Source organism: Equus quagga, chromosome 15, assembly GCF_021613505.1.
Source record: "Equus quagga isolate Etosha38 chromosome 15, UCLA_HA_Equagga_1.0, whole genome shotgun sequence".
Lineage (NCBI taxonomy): Eukaryota > Metazoa > Chordata > Mammalia > Perissodactyla > Equidae > Equus > Equus quagga.
Genome location: NC_060281.1, coordinates 50,506,703 through 50,531,006, shown reverse-complemented (window position 1 = coordinate 50,531,006; position 24,304 = coordinate 50,506,703). Strand labels below are relative to the sequence as shown.

General features: G+C 42.4%; 1 protein-coding gene and 1 non-coding gene across 2 annotated transcripts in view; both read left to right on the top strand.

The window, feature by feature from the left end:
* Positions 1 to 24,304, top strand: part of SIRT5 (sirtuin 5) — a 34,996-nt gene that overhangs the window by 8,998 nt on the left and 1,694 nt on the right. Inside the window, exons 3-8 of the mRNA XM_046640383.1 lie at positions 2,704 to 2,837; positions 5,008 to 5,233; positions 8,016 to 8,103; positions 8,931 to 8,984; positions 10,380 to 10,503; positions 12,627 to 12,742. Coding sequence (XP_046496339.1) covers positions 2,704 to 2,837; positions 5,008 to 5,233; positions 8,016 to 8,103; positions 8,931 to 8,984; positions 10,380 to 10,503; positions 12,627 to 12,742 — 742 coding nt within the window. The remainder of the gene's footprint in view (positions 1 to 2,703; positions 2,838 to 5,007; positions 5,234 to 8,015; positions 8,104 to 8,930; positions 8,985 to 10,379; positions 10,504 to 12,626; positions 12,743 to 24,304) is intronic.
* LOC124227476 (U6 spliceosomal RNA) lies at positions 15,827 to 15,933 on the top strand. Its single transcript, XR_006885486.1, has one exon. It is a non-coding gene; the product is annotated as a U6 spliceosomal RNA (small nuclear RNA).

Here is a 24,304-nt window from a genome sequence, read left to right as displayed (position 1 = left end):
CCTCAGGAACCGAAAAGCACCCAGAGAACCTAGTTCCACTGAGCTGCCCAAGCTCTTGGTGTTCATAGCTGTGCGGGGCAGGCTGTGAGAGGCTGCGGCTTGGCCAAAAGTGGGCTGTCTGGGTCAGGAACCACAGAATATGCTAGTGTGTTTTCTTTAGCAGTTGGGAAATGTCCTTTTTAGAAAGATTTTGCACCACTTTTAACGTCATTGTATCTTACATCCTGTTTTCTAAGAACCAAACCTGAGTTGACTTTTATTTTTTGCTAGGAAAGATTTGCTCTGAGCTAACATCTGTTGCCAATCTTCCTCTCTTTCTTTTTTTCCTCCCCAAAGCCCCAGTACACAGTTGAATATTCTAGTTGTAAGTCCTTTTAGTTCTTCTATGTGAGCTGCCGCCACAGCATGGCTACTGACAGACAAGTGGTGTGGTCCTGAGCCCGGGAACCAAACCCTGGGCTGCTGAAGCGGAATGTGCCAAAGTTTAACCACTAGGCCATCAGGGCTGGCTCCTGAGTTGACTTTTTTGTTTGTTTCTAGAAGTTGCTTAAAGTGATACCCTAACAGAAATAACTCTGACCGAAGAATCTATTCATCAGTAGGATGACAGAGTTTACAAGGGGTAGAAAAGACCTTTAGGGCTGGGGAAAGTGTTATGTGTTAACTTTGATGTCCTTAAGGATGTTTTTGGGGTTTGAACCCAGGAGTCACACCAATAGTTCCTAGAAAAGTACTTGTACATTTTCTTCATAAGCATCTTATTCTTTCTAGGAGATTAGATCAGACTACAAACTCTAACTCACCCAGACTGGGTTTCTGTTTTGGAATTCCTCCTGGTTGGATGGCTTTTGTGGCCTTATTTTCCACACCCGTCTATCCCTGAAAGGGATGAGAGTTGAGGCAGAGCGTTAGCATCATTGGCAGGTGGTTGGGTTGGTTGTATGTGAAGGGAACAGTGTGCCTGAACCATCTTCACTCCTCTGAGCCTTTCGCTGCTGAAAGCGGGGTCCCAGGAAGCTCCAGGAATGTAGCCAGAGGGGGCTGGAACCCTCTGCTGCTTTGTTCCTGAGAGCCTGCTTTTACTCTCTGTTCATTCTGACCAGCAGTCAGAGAGGAAGAGAAGCGGGGAGAGGTCGAGCCTTCTTTCAGAGTCTCCATCCTGGGCCAGCCGTAGAAGCGGCTCTGGGCTCTCGAGGGGGGCAACCCCTATCCCTGCCTGGAGGGAGCCATCAAGTGTGAGAAACCAGCACAATCCACCTTACCAGCTGGGGGTGCAGAGTGGAGTCACATTCCCCTCAATGCTCAAGTTCATCGTCTCTGAGCCCCCATCCTACCGTCTTTCTTCCTTTCCTCCATCCCATCTGTCACCAGTTCCATCTCTCGGTCCAAGGATTAACTTTGGTTGCCATTGCCTCCAGGGGCAAGACCAGAAAGCCTGCCGCATCAGCCGACGAACTCGCTTCCACTTTTGGAGCAATCTTCAATGCTTGAGCACAGGTTGGCCACTCCTGGAAGATGCCTGTGTCTGGGGCCACAGGCCATGCTGGTCTGGCACTCACTTCTCCGGGTGGAGGGCAGAAAGAGAGTCTCTCTTCTCCTGGCAACTTATGCTCAGCTCTCTACCTCTTAGGCATGGCCTGCTGAGGCCGCAGCATGCACTTAGCCCACACCCTGGGGCCTACAGAGCCACAGCGCCTGGGAGAGAAGGGTGTTGCCGTCAGCCATGTGCTGTGCCCTGATCCAGTCTCTGCCACCCAGGAGAAACAAAGGCCATTCCAGGTCTGGCTCCTGATTCTTGTCCTGGGATGACGACATTTATTTCCAGGGCAATCTCCACCTCAAGATCCGTGTAAAATGCTTTGTGCAGGGCTCAGGGCGAGGTGAGCCCTCACTGAATGATGGCTGTGGCCCCTATAGGTTTGAGGTCAGGCAGGAGGATGCCTGGAGGTGCAGGACAGGGCCCGTGACCCCGGAGGGCAAGCCACAGTCTGTGATCATGTTCACCTGCTGTCATGTTATTCTCTGTGTTCATTTCCTTTCTGTACCCCAAGTCTCTGGTGACACATTGAAAAGTCCAGCTCTTATTTGGGGTGTAAAGGAGAAGGTCATGTGTCCAAACTGGGGCGGAGCATTTGTTCACGGGGAGGGGCCCTTGTCCTCACCTTGGTAGCGATGCTGAAGGAAGCTGGAATTGGCAAGATCCCCAAAGAAAAGGGAATTTGGAGAGGAAGGGAAGGCTTTGGGGTCTATTGGGCCTCGGGTCAGCCCTCTCACACACACACACACACACACACAAGCCTGTTTTTACTTTTATGAAGGAAGATGCATGCCCACCCATTAGCCTTTTTTAATCTTCCTAAGAGCCTGGGTCCAGGGAATGCACTATTGTGCACATGAAACAGCCAAGGAAACCCAGGATAGCAGGGGGCAGTCATTCACATAAGATCACACAGATGGATGGAGGCAGGGCTGAGATCCACAGCCAGCGCTGGGTGCCCCCAGCCCCTGCTTCTTTCTTAAGGCGCTCTTCACTCACACGTCAGGCCCCACGGACGGCGTCTTCATGGTGTGGGAATAATTTTTATTTGGGTATCTTCAAGTATAATTTCAAACAAGGTCAACTTTTAAAATATAGTCAATTGATATGGAATATAAATGTCCAAATGGTACAGCGGATTGACAAAGATTTTACTCTCTCTTTAGATATGCCCGATTTTCGGAAGTTCTTTGCAAAAGCGAAGCACATAGTTGTCATTTCAGGGGCTGGCATTAGTGCTGAAAGTGGGGTTCCGACTTTCAGGGGAGCTGGAGGTTATTGGAGAAAATGGAAAGCTCAGGTGAGTAATGTTTCCAGAACATTCAGGGGCTCTTCTGAATGAAGCCATAACAGAGTTTGCCTCAGAACCTCTGCTGATGCCTAGAATCCAGAGGGAAAAGTTTTGAAATTCACTATGACTCTGTTGTTCATTTTGGCAACCACACAAAGTCTAGTTTAAGAGCTCAGATTTAAGCAAAGCAGCTGCTTTCCTTACTTTCTAAATATGTGTCGATTACGTCTATTCGGATAACAGTTAGATTTCTTCTAGTAATTAAAGCAGAATCAGAAAACCTTGATTAGCATAATTCATTACTTTTCCGTAGATATTGAAATTAAGGATTAGAAATCTTTTTCAAAGTTTCTGTGAACTTTTCATATTAAAACCAAACTTGAATTGTTGAAGGCTTAGGGCCTGATGTTCCAAACTTTATACAAAAACCATTAGACCGTAAGTTCTATGAGGGCGTGGATTTTTTTAGTTCCATCTTTATTGAGGTATTAATATACATACAATAAAATCCACCAATTTTAAGTATACAATTCAGTGAGTTGTAATAAATGTATACAGTTGGGTAACCATCTCACGATCATGTTCTAGAACATTTCTGTGCCAGAATATCCCTTCAAGGCCCGTTGCAGTCAGTCCCCTCCCCTCCCTCTGGCCTGGGAAACCCCTGGTTTTGGAGGGCAGGGCGTTTTGTGTGTTTTCGTCATTGCTCTATCCTCCGCTCGCAGAACTCTGGCACGTGTTGGTGCTTAATAGATTTTTGTTGGCGAATGGAGGCAATCATAAATAATTACTTCGATACCTGATTTCCAAGCTTAGTGGGTAATTTCTGGTTGAGTGAACCTGCCCTTTCTTCCTCTGTCAAGATGTCTCATGCTGGCAAATGCTTAGGATGTTTTATCCGCTTTCCGCTGCCCTCCAGGCGAGGCCTGGGGCTGTAGATGTGGGGATCATTGCCTTAAAGGTGAAAGGGGACAGAAAGGAGAGCAGAGGGCCTTTAGGGGCCCACAAGAAGGAGGAGCCACACGGAGCAGTCCCTGAGTTAGACAGGATGGGGGCTCCGAGGTACAGGAGGAGCTCCGAGATCCGAGAGGGATGGTCAGTCGTGTCAGAGCAGCTCAGGGTTTGTGGGGAAGCAAAGAAGTCAGTAGAATGTGTTTGACTCCAGCTGTGTTCCAAGGACACATACGTATAGGTTCATGTGCCACCTGTACATGGCTTCAGGCCACTTTTGTTCTAGGCGGAGGGCAGGAGGGAGGATAATCCACAGCAATGGTGATCCACTCCCCAAATGAAGGCTGACATTACTACCAGGTAGAAGGGTGACCTTTTTGCCAATCTTCTTTTTTTCTTCTTCTTCTCCCTAAAGCCCCTCAATGCATAGTTGCACATTCTGGCTGTAGGTCCCTCTGGTTGTGGCATGTGGGACGCTGCCTCAGCGTGGCCTGATGAGTGGGGCCACGTCCGTGCCCAGGATCCGAACCCGTGAAACCCGGGTGGCGGAAGTGGAGCGTGTGGACTCAACCACTCGGCCCCAGGGCCGGCCCCTCCTCTGCTCTCTTTCACTGTAGATGAGATTTGTCTCTCCTAGAAGAGGAATCATACTTTAAAATATATGTATTTTTATATATTCTGTTAATATATGTACTGTGCTGCGTACGTGTAACTGTGTGCATAGCTATAATTATAGTCATAAAAACTGAGTTTCTCAACTGTGGTCATTACACCTCAGTTGGGCATTTTGCATTTCACTTTTTTTCCTGGATAAATAAGACTGACTTCATATATATTGGGGCTCCATGAAAAAGTAGATTCAACCTAAATGACCTTCCTGCCTATTACTTCATGTTCATAACTTACTCGAGTGGAAAATGGGACAGGACGCATTATCCCTGCCTTTTATAATTGGGGAAATTAAAACCGATTTCTCCCAGGTCCCTTGTTAGTCCCAGGCTTGGGACACAGGCTGGTGCCCAGGCCCCTGTTCTGGTTCGCCACACTCTGTGAACCTACAGCAGCTTGCACCCTCCCTAAGCTGCCCGCCTCCGTTTTAAGGAGAAAAAGGGGCCTGCGCATGTCCCCCACGTTTGGCTGTCACCTCCATGGTTCGGCACCCCTCCACCCATGTTCCAGGGTGTTAGTGCTTCTTTCCCTCCCTGATCCCACCTCCTCTCACCCGCAGGACCTGGCCACTCCCCAGGCCTTTGCCCGAAACCCATCCCAGGTGTGGGAGTTCTACCACTACCGGCGGGAGGTTGTGCAGACCAAGGAGCCAAACCCCGGGCACCTCGCCATCGCCCAGTGTGAGGCCCGGCTGCACAAGCAGGGCCGGCGGGTCGTGGTGATCACCCAAAACATCGATGAGCTGCACCGCAAGGCTGGCACCAAGAACCTTCTGGAAATCCATGGTGAGGGACCCTCAGCCTCACAAGAGGAGGGGAACTAGACTTGAAAACATGTGTCCTGCCACTTCCCACCTGGACCCACTGAATCAGAATCTATATTTTGACCAGATGCCCTGGGTGTCTGGTCTGCACAGCTGCATGACCTCCCCTCGCGGGGGAGTTCTCTGGAGGGATATTGTCCTCTGAGACAACTGTCCAGCTGGGCTGACGGGAAACAGGAGGGTTGCGTCTTTGACCAGCTGTGGCTTTAGCAGGAGCCCGCAGGAGAAGACTGGCATTCCTGGGGGTATCCATCTCCTTCCCTTTGTCCCCCGATTGGCACTCTCCGCTGAGGCTGTGCTTCTGCTCAGCCCCTGAGCCTTTAGGGAGCTGCCAGCTCAGTGAGCTTCACTGCAGCAAGCCCCCCAAGTTGGTGACACCTCGTAGCGTTTGTCTTGGGTCCCTTTGGCTTCCCTTCTCTACCCTTGATGATCCCCTCCTTTGCCCTCTTATCCTCTTAATCCTCTCCCCTCTTTGCTCTCACCAAAAATCTAATAAATTCATTCATACAAGAGCATCAGTGGGCGTGCAAGGATTTCTTCCCAAGGGCACTGGCATTTAAGAATCTACAAAACTTCACTCCCAAGGAATGCGTTTCTAATTGTGGAATCTCCAGAGGCCGTGACTCAGGGGGGAGTGTTGCCTGTTTCTGTGTGTGTGCAGTGAAGTTGCTCGTTTTCACCCAGGCCTGTGGTCATCCTGATAATGAAAGTCAAGCACTGTTTGCTTGGATCCCTTCTCTCTTTGGTGTCCCAGCAACAGTTAGCCACCTACTAACCAAGTGTTTTTCAGGCACCTTCTTCTCCTGGGCCACCTTCTGGGCCTCTTTCCACATGTCTCTTCTCATTTCTCTGCAGTGTCACTTGCCGTGTGTAAAATGTGTAAAAGGGGGATGATAACACCTATCTTATAGAGTTGTTTTAAGGATTAAATAAGATAATATATGCATATTAGTTGGGACTTTTTTGGTTGAAAGCAATGAGAACTCTTCTAATTTAGGCAAAAATCAAAGAAAGCCTCTTTTTTCATCAAAGTGAAGATGCCATCAATTTTAAGATTAATCTTGTTTTTAATGTGACACTTAGGAGGAAAATAATCTGCCTAAACCATGACATTTTATTTTGTTGTTCCTTAGAATTATTATTTTATACCTAGAGGCTTTTTAGAAATTGTATCACTCTTATGCAAATAAAAAACAAAATATGATTGAAATAAAGTGGTTAAGGTATTTCCCACTACCCAGCTCTTCTGAATTACATCTGAATGACTCTAAATCATCCATGCCTTCGTTTTCCACACACTCTTATGCTCTGGGCCGCCAAGGGGCTCGGTGATCCAGCATTTCCAGAAAGAATGCTCCTCCGTTATCTCTGGGGTTCTCTTCCAAGCTGCTGACACACATTCTGCATGTTTGATGTTGGGCCTTTCCTGATCTTAGCAAAAGGTGTCAGCAGAAATGTTCTAGACAACACCCGGGATTCATTTTCTTCCCCAAATGGCCCTTAAATGGTTTGTCAGCTGAAACATCCAGGAGTTGCCTTTGTCCAGTCAGGCCACCGAGAACAACAACCAAGTCACCACAGGGTTCAGTCATTGGTGTTATCCTTCAACAAGCCTGTGCAAGGGCGGGCTCCAACAACCACATCACATCCGGCCTCTGGCCAGTAACAATTTTAGGACACAACCAAATTTCAGAGGTCTTAACATGGGGAAAAATGGCCATACGAAAAGTGGCAAGTATGTATATTAGCTCACGAAGTGAGGAGCCCTGAGGAGGAGCTGAGGTCATTAGCAGGCTCCCTTCCTTTCTCTGCCTGCCTCTCTCCCTCGTCTTCCCTCAGCTGTGTACTCTTTGAGTTAACCTCACCTCTCCTCTCTGCAGTGGATCTGCCCCGAGGCACCAGCAAAGGTAGCATCCGTGCAGCGCCTGGCTCTGGTTTAGCTGTCTCCTCAGAAAATAAGCCTCCGGATGGCCTTCCTTGGTCACATACCTCCCTTTTGACCAAACACTTCCGTTAGAGGGACAAGGCACAAAGATCGGACCTGTCTGGAACTTGTGCCCAAGCTTGTATTTTGGAATGTGAGTGACAGCTCCATCAGCTTGGCATGGGATACAGGAGAGATGGGTCCCCAAACAGGGAATACTAGACAGAATGGAATAACATGTGTCCCCTATGGTGTGTGACATGCTCAGCACAGCCCCGGGCATAGGGTGAATATTTAGTGAATTGAGGTGGCCATCATTGCTTTAGCTCAATAAATGGTTGCTTGGGTTAACAATGATTTCCTTCATTTATTAGTTGATTATTTATACGTTGAGCAGCTTTCGGATAAAAGATTCAAGCTTTACTAAGTCAAAATTAAGATTTTGTAAACAGATCCCAAGCTACTGACCGGTTATCAGTCATATACCTAGTGAGTCGTGCTCTCAGGTTTAGGTTCCCTCCATCTGCCCTACCGACCACCTCAGTTCCACCTGAACATCACTCAAGGCAATCTGAGAGCTCTGTAGTCACGCAGGAAGTTACCCCATCTGTCTCTCCCCTCCAGATTATGAAGTCCAGGAGGGCAGTTGCTCTTGGCTTGTTCATTAGTATTGTATGGCCTTACGTTTCCCATGATACCTAGGGTAGGCCCATTTGCTAAAAAGAACATAAAAACTAAATTATTTTGTACCCTTTTAGACAAGGAGATGATTGCTCTTAATTATACTAAATCCTGATCTTGTTTAATTTGTATTTCTCAGGTAGCTTATTTAAAACGCGATGTACCTCTTGTGGCGTTGTGGCTGAGAATTACAAGAGTCCAATCTGTCCAGCTTTATCAGGAAAAGGGTAATTATACTGCACTACAGAATAAGTGTGTGTGGTTTCCTCTTTTAAATTGAATATGAATGCGAGGAAATTGAACATTAATCTAAGATTCCCATGGATATTTATGAGAAATAAGACTAGATACAGAACAGCTGTATGGTAAAATAAATAGTTTGCTCACAATTTACAATGTTAAGTGAAAACCACAGGATCTAACTCTATACAATATGATCCCAGCTTTGTATTTAGACACGTACACACACACACACACACACACACACACACACACACACACAACATGTTGATATATCTATATTTAGATAAAAAACCAAGAGGGAACTATTGCAGAATGTTAACAGTGATTATCAGGAGTGGCAGGATTATTGGAAATTTTGATTTCTTCTTTTTATCTTTCTGAATTTTCCAACATTTCTCTGATGAATATGTACCATTATTATAATTAGGGGAAAAATTTAAGAGTAGATTCAGAATATTGAGAAAAATTCTACCTGACCATTTTAAATCAGTTAAATTATGTAGGTAATATATTAATGTAGTATCATTGCAGAAGATTCAAATTATGGTGATGCATACAGTGTAAATCATGAAACTCGCCCTTAGCACATGGGGCTGCCCCACCCCCTCCCCACGTACAGATTCCCTCTCTTGAGGTAAAACCACTGGTAATGAATTGTTTGCTATCTATCCTTCTAGTCTCTTCTAAGTCAGTATTAATTAGGAGTTTTGTACCATATCCTTCCAGGCAAATATAGAAACTTACTGGGTTATGTTATTTCTTTGTTCTGTGATTATAACAAGGACATCTTTCTTTTTATTATTTATTTCAGCGCTCCAGACCCTGAAACTCAAAGTGCCAGAATCCCAGCTGAGAATCTTCCCCGGTGGGTAAAAATCTCTGATCTGTGTTTGGTGTTCCAGATTGCAAAAAAAGAGAAAATTAGGAATCAAAATCTAAATTCATTTGGTGAGGTGCCTCTTAAATGCGCAAATGCAAAAACCAGCCTTGACTTCTGAGGCCAAGGGCGAAAGGACAAAGGATGAACCAAACCAGGGTTAAGAGAGCCGCTGCTTTCCACTCCCCTTTGCTTTGTGTGATGGTGGGATAGTTTCAGGTCTGGAAAGGTTCCGAAGCTATTATGCCACGGATGCTTATCCGGTGTCTATAAAGCTTAGAGGCTGGCATCCTATAACTGGTCAATAAATGTCAACTGCTATCATCTTCATCCTCCTCATCGTCATCACTGTTAATAATCCAAGGTTATGGAGGTAGTAAAAGATCTTGCAAAGGTGAAATTATAGGACCAAACAGAACTTTTTTAAATTAAAAAAAAAAACCCTAGACAGGTTTTTATGTCAATTTTTCAAAGCCAGAGATTAAAACAGTGCTTCCAAAAGTGTTTCATAGAGCTCTAGGTCCATGCGATGTTGATGAGCATTACTTGATCAAAAGATGTTATATGCTCAATATGGAAACACTACATTAAACAAAGTTAAAGGACATTTGCCTTACTGCAGGACTTCTCAGAGCATTTAACATGCGAAAGTACATTGTTACTCTCTAAAAAGTGGTTGTAATATGTTAATATTTCACCGGTTTATTTAACCACAGAACCCTTGTTATTTTTCTTAATACGGATTTTCATTTCTAAATTCTAAAGTTTCAGTCTAAAAGAATAGGGAATCCCAGGGGTTCTTGAGTAGGAGATTAATATGATGAAATGTTTGGGGGAGACTATTTTAGGAGGTATATATAAGATGACCCAGAGGAGCAGGGAGTGAAAGAGGAGAGATTTTTAGTAATCAACACTGGAGAACTTGGCTATAGACAGGGCACGAGAGAGGAGAATCTGAGAGTAAATAAAAGGAGGCCATTGATGAAATTCGGGGTGGTTGGGGTGTTGGAGGCAAATCTGAGTCCAGTATTCCTCCCAGGTCTGGGTTACTGTGAGCCCAGTCATGCCAACGAGGGTGGTGAAGTAACTGGGAAAGAGAAAGCTGCTCAGAAAGGGAAGGGCGAGCTTGGCTGAAACACACTTGTCAACAAATAACCCAGTATATCCAGACAAAATAAGAACTTTATAAGGGCAGCTAAAATTAGAACTTCGTATTCAGGACAAGCTCATGTGGGCTGGGAGGGAAGGGATGGGGGATAGGAAGGCTCGAAGGGGCCTGTCTGCACAGACTGGATTTGGGGTTGCCCCTAGCCTTCCTTGGATCCACCTGGGCAGACCTGACAAGGTGGCTCTTGGGTTGGGTTAAAAAGAACGTCCTTACAGGTGTGAAGAGGCTGGGTGCGGGGGCCTGCTGCGACCCCATGTAGTGTGGTTTGGAGAAAACCTGGATCCTGCCATCCTGGAGGAGGTAGACAGAGAGTTGGCCCTCTGTGACTTATGTCTAGTGGTAAGTCACGCCCTTGGAATTTTCTGGAACAACTGAACTGGGATGGAGTTTATTGTTGTTTCCTCCCTCCCACCTCCCTCTCTTCCCCCCTCTCCCCCTTCCTTCCTCCCTTCTCTTAAGGCGTGTGTTGAGAGGTCTTGTGGTGCCCTACAGAAAAACCAAGAAGGGGCCAGCCAGTGGCTTAGTGGTTGAGTATGGTGCACTCTGCTTCGGTGGCCCAGATTTGTGAATTCAGATCCTGGGCATGGACCTACACCACTCATCAAACCATGCTGTGGTGGCAACCCACATACAAAAAATAGAGGAGGATGGGCACAGATGTTAGCGCAGGGCCACTCTTCCTCAAGCAAAAAGAGGAAGATTGGCAACAGGTGTTAGCTCAGGGCCAATCTTCCTCACCAAAAAAAGAAAAGAAAAATTAAGAAACAGTAAGAATTTATCTTAAAATATAAACCTATGTAAGACTATATCTTGGGCCTCTCAAAGCTTTCTCCTCCCTCCCAAAATAATGAAAAGAGCATGTTATTGGTTCTGATTTTGAAAGTAATATATGCTCATTATTAAATTTGAGAAAATACACAAAAGTACAAAATTAAAAAGAGGAAATTAGAAACCACCAATAATTCCATCATCCAGAAATAGTTACTGTTAGCATTTTAGTGTGTTTTGTTCCAGACCAGAGGTGAGCAAACTGTGGCCTGTGGGCCAAATTTATCCTGCCATTTGTTTTTGTAAATAAAGTTTTATTGGAACACAGCCATGCCCATGCTTCTGTGTATTGTCTATGGCTGCTTTCACATTTTAATGGCAGAGTTGAGAATTTGTGACAGAGACTGTATGGCCTGCAAAAGCTAAAAAGTTTACTATCTGGCCCTTTACAGAAAAAGTTTGCCTTTTCTAGACCCTGTCTTATGCAGGTGTACACGTATTGTTTAAAATTCAAAAATGGGTTCATACGATATGTTCTGTTTTGAAACTATTTTATTCAATTCACTTAGCATATTCCATATCAGTACATCCGAATCCACATCATCTTTTAATCGGCTGCATGGAGTTCTATTATATGGATATAAAGTGACATATTTAACCCATCCTCTATTGTTGGACATTTAGGCTGTTTCAGAGTTTGTTTTTTAAACAGTGCTTTGGTGAATATCCTCAGACATAACTCTTAGCATGCTCTTCAAATTATTTCCTTAGGACAGATTTCCTAGAAGTGGAATTAATTGGAGAAAGGGTATGCGTATTTCAAAATTTCCTTAACACAGGAAAGGAAAAAGCAGGGGCCCTGTCTCATGGTGCATATTCATTCAGCTGGTATTTATCAAGTGCATCCCAGTGTTGAGTAGAGCGTCCGTGTTCATGACAGACAGTTCAGTGAGAAAAGCTGGTTTGTAAAACGTGTTCTGGTCTTTCTGTTCTTGTAATGAATGTTTATAAACATATATTCATAGGGAAAAACCTGAAAGAATATACGTCAAAGAGTGAACAGTGGTATCTTGGGGTAGTAGGATTATGAGTGACATGTAGATGTTTTTTCTTTGAATTTTCTAACTTAAAAAATAAGAACATGGGTTATTTGTATCACTTCAAAGAGTCAAAGAGCAGAGCCAAAAATAAAACCAACCCCCGAAAGGGGATGATTGAGTTGTTTCTTTTTCACTCTCTCCGTTTGCACAACTCTCCTTTTCATATCACGTCTTCCTGAATTCTAGTCATCAGCCAAAAGCACACCTCCTGACTTCCCATTTGTCCTTTAGACGCTCTCCATTCATCCCATCCAGCTTAGCATTCCTCACGCCTGCAACCACAAACCTGCCCTACTTGTGTGGGATTTTTTTGGTTTTTTTTTCTTTGGTGAGGAAGACTGGCTCTGAGCTAACATCTGTGCCAATCTTCCTCCATTTTGTATGTGGGATGCCACCACAGCATGGCTTGATGAGCTGTGTGTAGGTGCACACCCAGGATCCAAGCCTGCAAACCCCAGGCTGCTGAAGCGGAGCACATGAACTTAATCACTATGCCACTGGGCCAGCCCCTGCCCGAGTTTATGTAAGGTTTTCTGAAAACCCTGTTTCTTCTCTTCGTAGTGTGGTCATTTATCCGTTCCCATTTCTCTGTAGGTGGGAACATCCTCTGTGGTCTATCCTGCTGCCATGTTCGCCCCCCAGGTGTCTGCCAGGGGAGTTCCAGTGGCCGAATTCAACATGGAAACCACCCCAGCCACAAGCAGATTCAGGTACAGATTACCAGGCGGGGAGACGGGAGGTAGTCAGCAGGTTTGGACATGGTCATCTACACAGGCTTTACCTACTGTTCTAATTAAAAAAAAAAAAGACAGATTTTGTGTTTTCTTATTTGTCTGTAGTTGCTTTTATCGAAGAACAAAATAGCATTAACTGTGGACTGAGGTGGCTCTGTCTTTTTTCAGGGGCTTTGGTTTTCTCCCATTTTGAAAGCTCTTCTTTGATTCTTCAGACTTTTGTTTTCTTTGTATTTTTAAGCCAGATTTAGTACTGGCCCTTAGAGGCAGGCGAGCCTGGGAGACCCCCACGCAGAACCTCATCACCGCTGCCCTCACTGGGAGGCTCCCTGAGCAAATTCCTCTTTGGACTAATTCCAGGAGTATTTGTACTTGTGGCCATGTTATGATACTGATCCTGCTTCCCAAATTTGGGTGGAATGCATTCATCATCATAGGATGTGTTGTTAGTCTCATTCTGGGTTCCATTTTATGCCTTCACCTTTGTTTTGCTTTCTTTTTTCACCCCTGCTTTCTTGTCTTCACTTTTAACTTAGATTATATATTATTGTCAGTCTGCTTAATTCTTTTCTAGAATAAGGTAGAATATAACTAACGAATAAATAAATAAAAATAAATAAAATGAAAAATTTCACCGAAACTTCTCATCATTACTTGAATCAGTGGTTGTCAACCTCAGATGCATACAGTCATGTCACTTAATGTCGGTGATGTGTTCTGAGAAATGTGTTGTTAGGTGATTTTGTCATTGTGCGAACATCACAGAGTGTGCTTACACAAACCCAGATGATACAGCCTACTATGCACCTAGGCTGTATGGTACTGATCTTACGGGACCGCCGTCATATATGTGGTCCATTGTCAACTGAAACATCATGACGCAGTGCATGACTGTATTTTTAAAATACTCATGACTGGGGTACCACCGATGAGATTCTGACATAATTGGTCTGAGGTGTAGCCTGGGCATCATGACTTTTATAAGCTTCCTAGGTGATTCTAAAGTGCCCCCAGGATGAGAACCTCTGCTCTAAGCCTTCATTGGGATAAAAAATGTGCCAACGACTGTGTGGAAACACACTTAAATATGATCCTGTCCAGGTGAGTTAGCTGGTTTTCATCCTAGTCTTCTCCAGGTCTCTTTATTCAGTTACAGCATGTGTCCTTGCCCCATAGTTCTTCATTCATGTTTGAGTGGTGGGAACTAGGAAGACATCCTTTTAAAAATTGCCTTGTTTGTAAAACTTATACTCTGAAAACTACAGAACATTGTTGAAAGTAAAAAGAAGATCAAAATAAATGGGAAGGACATCCCATGTTCATGGATCAGACAACTTAATATTATTAAGATGGCAGTATTCCCCAAATTGGTTTACAGTTTCACCCAGTCTCTATCAAAATTGCAGCTGGATTCTTTGCTGAAATTGAGAAGATGATCCTAAAATTCATGTGAAAATGCAAGGAACTCAAAATAGCCAAAACAAAAGGAAAAATTAAGTTGGAGAATTCATACTTCCCAATTTCAAAACTTACTACTAAGTTACAGTTTTCAAGATGGTGTGGTATTGGCATAAGGACAGACATAGAGATTGGTAGAGTAGAATGAGAGTTCAGAAATGAGCCCTCACAGTTATGGTCAATGATTTTTGAAAGGAATGCCAAGACAATTCAGTGAGGGAAAGAATAGTCTTTTCAACAAATGGTGCTGGGACAACTGGATAGCCACATGCAAAAGAATGAAGTTGGACCCCTTCATCACACCATATACAGATTAACTCAAAATGGATCATAGACCTAAATGTAAGAGCTAAAACTATTAAATTCTTAAAAGAAAATATAGGAGTAACCTAAGTGACCTAAGATTAGTTAAAGCCTTCCTAACTATGACACAAAAAGCACAAGCAACATAAGAAAAATGGATACACTGGACTTCATCAAAATTTAAAACTTTTGTACTTCAATGGACACCATCAATAAAAGGAAAGATGACTCACAGAATGGGAGAAAATATTTGCAAGTCTAATATTTGATAAGGGACTTAAATCCAGAATATATAAAGAACCCTTACAACTCAATAACAAAAAGACAAATAACACAAAAAATGGGTGAAAGATTTGAATAGACATTTCTCCAAATAGAATACTCATGGTCAACAAGCACACTGAAAAGATGCACAACATCAATTATTCGGGAAATACAAATTAAAACCACAGTGAGATACTGCTTCATAACTACTAGCATGGCTATAATACAAAGAAAAAGGAAAATAACAAGTGTTGGTGAATAAATTGGATCTGTCATCCATTGCTAATGGGAAGGGAGAATGGTGCAGCTGCTTTGGAAAACGGTCTGGTAGTTCCTCCAAAGATGAAATATAGAGTTAACATATGACCCAGCAATTCCAGTCGTAGGTGTATAGCCAAGAGAAATGAAAACATGTATCTACACAAAAACAGTACAAGAGTGTTCCTAGCAGCAGTGTAAACAATAGTGAAAAAGTGGAAACAACACAAATATCCATCAATTGATGAATGGATAAACAAAATTTGATATATTCTTACAATAGAATATTTTTCAGCCATAAAAAGAATGAAGTACCAATACATGGTGCAGAATCGATGACCTTGAAAACATCAGACTGAGTGAAAGAAGCCAGTCACACATGACCACATCTTGTATGATTCCATTTATATGAAGTATCCAGAGTAGGCAAAGCAACGGAGACTAAAGGTAGATTCATGGTTATCTAGGGCTGGGGGTAGGGAGGAAAGGGGAGTGACTGCTAATGGGTATGTTTTCTTTTGGGGGTGAAGAAAATGTTCTAAAGTTGATTATGGTGATGGTTGTACAACTCTGTAAATATACTAAAAATACCATTAAATGATACATTTCAAATGAGCAGATGGTATGTGAATTATATCTCCATAAAGCTGTTCTACTAAAAAGCGAAATTGTCTTCTAACTTATCCCCTGAAAAATGGAACATTAGGCCTCTAATTTGCAGTGTGGCACATAGGTGTAGTACCTGGGCTAGTTAGCATCATTAAAAGTAATATCAGGGTGCTCGCTTCGGCAGCACATATACTAAAATTGGAATGATACAGAGAAGATTAGCATGGCCCCTGCGCAAGGATGACATGCAAATTTGTGAAGCGTTCCATATTTTTTTCAAAGCAAGACAGATAAAGACAAAGAGGGACAGTATATAATGATAAAAGGAACTCTCCACCAAGAAGACATAACACTTATAAATATATACGCACCCAACACAGGAGCACCAAAATTTGTAAAGCAACTCTTAATAGAACTAAAAGAAGACATCAACAACAATACAATAATAGTAGGGGACCTCAACACACCATTAACACCAATGGACAGAACATCCAGACAGAAAATCAACAAGGAAATTATAGAATTAAATGAAAATTAGACCAGATGAACTTAATAGATATATATAGAACACTTCATCCAAAAACAGCAGGCTACACATTCTTCTCAAGTGCACATGGAACATTCTCAAGAATAGACCATATTTTGGGAAACAAAGCAAGCATCAATAAATACAAGAGAGTTGAAATAATATCAAGCATCTTTTCTGATCATAATGCTATGAAACTAGAAATCAACTACAAGAATAAAGCAGATAAAGGTGCAAAAATGTGGAGACTAAACAACACGCTTCTGAACAAACAATGGATCATTGAAGAAATTCAGGAAGAAATCAAATATTATCTGGAGACAAATGAAAATGAGAACACATCATACCAAATCATTTGGGATGCAGCAAAAGCAGTCCTAAGAGGGAAATTCATTGCAATACAGGCTCACCTCACTAAACAAGAAAAAGCTCACATAAGCAACCTCAAACGACACCTAACAGAATTAGAAAAAGAAGGACAAACAAAGCCCAGAGTCAGTAGAAGGAGAGAAATAATAAAAATAAGAGCAGAAATAAATGATATTGAAACAAAAAAGACAGTAGAAAGGATCAATAAAACAAAGAGTTGGTTCTTCAAAAAATTAACAAAATCGACAAACCCTTAGCCAGACTCACCAAGAAAAGAAGAGAGAAATCGCAAATAAAATTAGGAATGAGAGAGGAGAAATCACAACAGATACCAAAGAAAATAAGAGAATACTATGAAAAACTGTATGCCAACAAATTGAACAACCTAGAAGGAATGGACAAATTTCTGGACTCTTACAACCTCCCCAAACTGAACCAGGAAGAAATGGAGAATCTGAATAGGCCAATCACAAGTAAAGAAATAGAAACAGTAATCAAAAACCTCCCCAAAAATAAGAGTCCAGGACCAGATGGCTTCTCTGGAGAATTCTACCAAACATTCAAAGAAGATTTAATACCTATCCTTCTCAAACTATTCCAGAAAATTGAGGAAGATGGAGTACTCCCTAACACATTCTATGAAGCCAACATCACTCTGATCCCCAAACCTGACAAGGACAACACAAAGAAGGAGAACTACAGGCCGATATCACTGATGAACACAGATGCAAAAATCCTCAACAAAATTCTGGCAAACCAAATACAGCAATACATCAAAAAGATTATACACCATGATCAAGTGGGATTTATACCAGGGACACAGGGATGGTTCAACATCCGCAAGTCAATCAACGTGATTCACTACAATAACAAAACAAGAAACAAAAACCACATGATCATCTCAATAGATGCAGAGAAAGCATTCAACAAGATCCAACACCCATTTATGATAAAAACCCTCAGTAAAATGGGTATAGAAGGAAAGTACCTCAACATAATAAAGGCCATATATGACAAACCCACAGCCAACATCATATTCAATGGACAAAAACTGAAAGCCATCCCTCTGAGGACAGGAACAAGACAAGGGTGCCCACTTTCACCACTCCTATTCAACATAGTACTGGAGGTGTTGGCCAGAGCAATTAGGCAGGAAAAAGAAATAAAAGGAATCCAAATAGGCAATGAAGAAGTAAAACTCTCGCTGTTTGCAGACGACATGATCTTATATATAGAAAACCCCAAAGAATCCATAGGAAAACTATTAGAAACAATCAACAGCTACAGCAAAGTTTCAGGGTATAAAATCAACATACATAAATCAGTAGCATTTCTATACACTAACAATGAACCAACAGAAAAAGAACTCAAGAACTCAATCCCATTCACAATTGCAAAGAAAAGAATAAAATACCCTGGGATAAATTTAACCAAGGAAGTGAAAGATTTATACAATGAAAACTACAAGACTTTCTTGAAAGAAATTGACGACGACATAAAGAGATGGAAAGACATTCCATGCACATGGATTGGAAGAATAAACATAGTTAAAATGTCCATACTACCTAAAGCAATCTACAGATTCAACGCTATCCCAATCAGAATCCCAAGAACATTCTTTACAGAAATTGAACAAAGAGTCCTAAAATTCATATGGGGCAGCAAAAGACCGCGAATTGCTAAAGCAACCCTGAGTAAGAAAAACAAAGCCGGAGGCATCACAATCCCCGATTTCAAAACATACTACAAAGCTACAGTGATCAAAATGGTACTGGTACAAAAACAGGTGTGTGGATCAATGGAACAGAATTGAAAGCCCAGAGATAAAACCACACATCTCTGGACAGCTAATCTTTGACAAAGAAGCTGAGGGCCTACAATGGAGAAAAGAAAGTCTCTTCAACAAATGGTGCTGGGAAAACTGGACAGCCACATGTAAAAGAATGAAAATTGACCATTCTTTTTCACCATTCACAAAAATAAACTCAAAATGGATCAAAGACCTAAAGATTAGGCCTGAAACAATAAGTCTTCTAGAAGAGAAAATAGGCAGTACACTCTTTGACATCAGTTTCAAAAGAATCTTTTCGGACACTATAACTCCTCAGATGAGGGAAACAATAGAAAGAATAAACAAATGGGACTTCATCAGACTAAAGAGTTTCTTCAAGGCAAGGGAAAACAGGATTGAAACAAAAAAACAGCCCACTAATTGGGAAAAAATATTTACAAGCTACTTATCTGACAAAGGATTAATCTCCATAATGTACACAGAACTCACACAGCTTAACAACAAAAACACAAACAACCCGATCAAAAAATGGGCAGAGGACATGAACAGACATTTCTTCAAAGAAGATATAAGTATGGCCAATAGACACATGAAAAGATGTTCATCGTCACTAATCATCAGGGAAATGCAAATCAAAACTATGCTAAGATATTGCCTTACACCCGTTAGATTGGCAAAAATATCCAAAACCAAGAGTGACAAATGTTGGAGAGGTTGTGGAGAAAAAGGAACCCTCATACACTGTTGGTGGGAATGCAAACTAGTGCAGCCACTATGGAAAACAGTATGGAGATTTCTCAAAAAATTAAAAATAGAAATCCCTATGACCCAGCCATCCCACTACTGGGTATCTATCCTAAGAACCTGAAATCAGCAATCCCAAGAGTCCCATGCCACCCCTATGTTCATCGCAGCATTATTTACAATAGCCAAGACGTGGAACAACCTAAATGCCCAGAAACTGACGACTAGATAAAGAAGATATGGTATATATACACAATGGAATACTACTCAGCCATAAAAAAGGACCAAATTGTTCCATTCGCATCAACATGGATGGACCTTGAGGGTATTATGTTAAGCAAAATAAGCCAGACAGAGAAAGACGAACTCTATATGACTCCACTTATAGGTGGAAGTTAACATATAGACAAGGAGAACCAATCGGTGGTTACCAGGGAAAAGGGGGTGTGGGAGGAGGGCACAAAGGGTGAAGTGGTATACCGACAACATTACTAACAATAATGTACAACTGAAAAAAAAAAAAGTAATATCAGGGTCAGCCTCAGCGGCCTAGCAGTTAACTTCGGCATGCTCTGCTTTGGCGGCCCGGGTTTGGTTCCTGGGCATGGACCTACACCTCTTGTCTGTCAGCAGCCATGCTGTGGCAGCAGCTCACATACAAAAAAAGGAAGATTCACAACAGATGTTAGCTTAGGGTAGATATTCCTTAGCAAAAAAATAAATAAAGTAATAGCAGAGCCAGGTAACTGAAGCCTCTTGTCTGCCTGAAAGAGCATCTGACCACTCCAAGAGTGGGATGCGATAGACTTTCTGAAGCAGGAAATGAGCTACATCCCCAATTGCATTCTTCTAATGTCGTCTAGTTTAGGTTGTTTGATCTTCCGTTCATCTCTAATGAGCATAAAGAATTAACACAAATCATTATAGAAGAGTAAGAAAATGCAGATAGGGAAAAAGAAGAAAGTAAAATTCGAGTGTTTCCACAACCCACAATGAGTTGCCCTCTACCCTTCGTGCCCTGGACTGAGCGGCAGGAGCTGGGCATCCCTGTGTGGTGGTGGTCATGTCTTCGTCTGGAAGGAAATTGGATTTGGTAGTGTTTCCTGCTCGTGAGGAAGAGATTCTTGGCGGGTAATGTATGTCATTACGTCAGTCGAGCCTCCCCAACCACAGACCTGCTTCAGCTGCTGTTTTTCTTCAGCCACTTCCTGAACACCTGTGACGTCTCTGTTCAGACAAACTAGCTACTTGCTGGTTAGAAACTTTGATCAATTTGACAAGCTCTCGTCGGCCAGCATCTACCACAAGAGCCACCATCTGTTTGTTGGCTTCTCTGGGGAGCAGCTGAGGCTGTCTGTACCACGAAGTCTGGGAGTTTTCCCGGATGAGTGCAACTGACCAGTGAAGCCAGCAATGCTTTCATCTAGGAGCCATCCAAGTCGACATTTAGAAGAGAGCCAGTGATCATCGTCTCATCCTACTCAGTTTTTCCAATGGAAAACCAAGCCTAGAGCAATTGAGTGTCTTGTTTAAACACACAGCTTAACGATGGCAGAATTTTCTCTTGCATCTCATGCGTAACAGACTTGGGTTGAACTTTACTCTAGGTCAGGGGTCAGCAAACTACTGCCTACAGGCCAAATTCACCCACCGTCTGTGTTTGTAAATAAGTTTTATTGGAACTCAGCCATCGCCATGTATTTACGTGTCCTGTACAGCTGCCTTTGCACAACAACAGAGTTGAGTACTTGCAACAGAGACTGTCTTGCCTGCAAAACCTAAAATATTTACTCTTTAGCCCTTTACAGAAAAAATTTGCCAACCCCTGCCCTAGGTTAATGAGAAAAAAGAAAATTGGAATAACATTTCCTGCTACTTTTAACCTGATTTTCTCTATTACCTAAATGGAAAGCAGGAAAGCTGCCAACATTTTAAACTTAGATCTCACAAGACTCCTTAGATCTTGCACAAATTGTTTGGATTCTTTGCTCCAATTCTAATTTAGAGACAGAGTCATAGAATTTGCCTCCCACTGAAATGTACTAATATTTTCAAGGTGTTAATTAGTTCCTGTTATGTTTTTGTCATTTTTCCCATCCCTGATGGTTGTCTTGGATGATTTCTGATAGACCATTGCTGTTAGAGTAGACACTAGGTATTTTCAGATTTAGGCTGCAAGGTTTTGACTGTTACTCAACCCCAGGGGTCCCTGGCATGTAGGGTCTGTGCATTTCCTGAGGCCGGAATAGGGTTTGTGCTAGCTGCGCGGCTGGTGTGTAGGGCCCTCCAGGCACCCTGGGCCCACCACACCCTGCAACCACCATGTTGTTCATCTTTGAATTTCTCTAAACTTGGAATTTAGTTGAAGTCCACAGATATTTATTAAGTACCTACTATGTACCAGACACTGTTCTAGGTGCTTAGGATGGGATATATCAGTAAACAAAGTGGAAAACCTACCATGTGAAGATGACATTCTAGCAGTGGAGGCAAACAGTAAAGAATCGCATAACAAATGTGCAAACTCCACAGCTTGTTTGCAGGATGGTGACGAGGCTCTGGGAAGAAGCAAAGGCAGGGCTGGGGGAGTAGGCAGCTTGCAGGGCTTGGCTGGGCAGTTAGGGCAAGCCTCACTGAGAGGAGATCTGAGCAGATCTGAAGGAGGTGAAGGAGTTAGCTCAAGAGATTATCTGGCTAAGAGCTTTCCAGACACTGGGACCACCTGGAGCAAGGGCCCCAAGGGGCAGCTCACCTGGGAGGTCTAAGGGGCAGCAAGGGGGTCAGTGTGGCTGGAGTGGAGGGAGGGAGAGGGGGAGGAGGAGAGTCCCAGCAAAGGGGGTCAGTAAGGTAAGGAAGTGACATGGGGGGGGCGGGGAGAAGTGCCCCCAGCAAAAGCTGAGTACCCGTAGAGTTTAGAAGTCAGAAATTCTCAGCTAGAAAATGGTTTTATAGATGGCTTTGATGATGTATTTACTCATCGAGAGTGTAAAAGGCTGCTTCTTTCCATTTGCCTTTGACCGCATTTGGCAGGGAAGACCAGCGCCCTCCCTGGCTGGATGATCCAGGGTGGGTAGTAGGGGTCCTTTAGGCCATGCATTCCGGCCCCCACTGGTCTGTTAATCAAAAAAGTCATTTAGAGCCAGCTCTGATGGCCTAGTGGTTAAAGTTCGGTGCGCTCTGCTTTGGTGGCCAGGGTTTGGTTTTGGGCTCAGAACCACACCACTCCTCTGTCAGTAGCCATGCTGTGGCAGCAGCTCACATAGAAGAACTCGAAGGACTTACAGCTAGAATATACAAATATGTCCTGGGGCTTTGAGGAGGAAAAGAGAAAAAAGAGAGGAAGATTGGCAACAGATGTTAGCTCAGGGTGAATCTTTCCCAGCAAAAATAAATTAATTACTTTAAAAAATAAAGTTAAAAAAAGTCATTTAAAGCAAGAATAATAAAAAAGGATACATATATGCCTTAAATATTTTATTTTCATTTAAGGCATAAATGTGCATTCATTTGCTTTTTTTTTGTTTTTTTTTTTTTTTGCTAGAGCTAAAGGCCTTTTCTTTGAGTGAGAATCTGCTGGTTGGAGCTCACCTTTCTTGCATAAATCATACTCATAAGCCTGCTGGTGTTCCCCGAGTTTCCCTAAGATAAAAATCACCCCAGCCCTTATTTTATAAAACAAAACAGTCAACCAAGAACTCAGATCTCCAGGCCCCAGTCTAGACTTCCTGAACCAGAATCCCAGGGCAAGAGGACTGCTTATTTGTCTGACAAGTGACCCAGGTAATTCTTATAATCAGGAAATCCTGGAAAACACTGGGTTACAACTTCCAGTGTGCTGTTTTTCTGGTTTTTTTTTTTTTCTTTTTTTAAGTGGAGAAAGGACGTACAAAACAGAACTTGTGACGCAAGCTCCCTCTCCAGTCTTTTCCACCCACATGGAATTTCACTGAATTATTTTTGGGGACTTGCTATGTCTTTCCAAAGCATTCAGCTAATTTTCCTAGAAATAATCCTCTTTGCACAGATCTATTTTTGAGTTCATTACATAACTTTTAATTAAGTTGGATAATTACATTAACCAATAAAGGTGGCGTGAACATATTCTAGAACAAGCACAGCAGTCTTGGTTATCCTACAGCTGGAGAGGTGGGGCCACGCGCACAGGGGCGCTGGAACGGGGGTCTTCAAACATTTTTGTTCATGGACCCCTTTTACCTTTTTGAACTTATCTAAAAATTTTTTTAGGGGCTGGCCCCGTGGCCGAGTGGTTAAGTTTGCACGCTCTGCTGCAGGCGGCCCAGTGTTTTGTTGGTTCGAATCCTGGGCGCGGACATGGCACTGCTCATCAAGCCACGCTGAGGCAGCATCCCACATGCCACAACTAGAAGGACCCACAATGAAGAATGTACAGCTAGGTACCGGGGGGCTTTGGGGAGAAAGAGAAAAAAAATAAAAAAAGAAAATCTTAAAAAAAATGCTATAAAAGAGTGTTTTAAAAAAAATAAAAAAATAAAAATTTTTTTATCAAAATCATTGAAAAAGATATTATTCCAAGTGTATTGGAAATAAAATACTGACATTTTAAAATAACACTGCCATTATCATGGTTTGAAATGTATCCAGTCAAATCTGAGTGTCACAACCACTTGATTCCCACCATCACCCATGTACAAAATAAATATACAAGCTCTTTTTAACAATTGGAACCTTCACGTTTTTTCTTCTTCTCTTTGAATTGATATTTTCATTCTATTTTCACCACAGAAACTGGTACTAATGTAATATATTTTTATGCTAGAAAATCTTTTGTTGATGACCCTTTTACACTTCTGCAACAAAGTATCATATGAATTATTTATTTTCAATTTCCTTAAAATTAAAAAAAGTTCTATTAAAAATTCTTCTAGACTGAATTATCACTGCAGTAATCTGTAGTACATAGTTGTTGAAAACAACAAATAAATGATAAATTTTGATTAATAATTCCATAAAATTAAAATTTTATTGGAAATGCATCTTTTTTTTTTTTTCCCTGCAGGCGAAGAGTCTCCCTGAGCTAACATCTGTTGCCAATCTTCCCTTTTTTTTTTTCTTCCTTTTTCCTCCCCAAAACCCCAGTACGCAGTTGTGTGTAGGTGTAAGTTCTTCAGGTTCTTCTTTGTGAGCTGCCACCACAGCATGGCTACTGACAGATGGGGGGTGTGGTTCGGTGTCT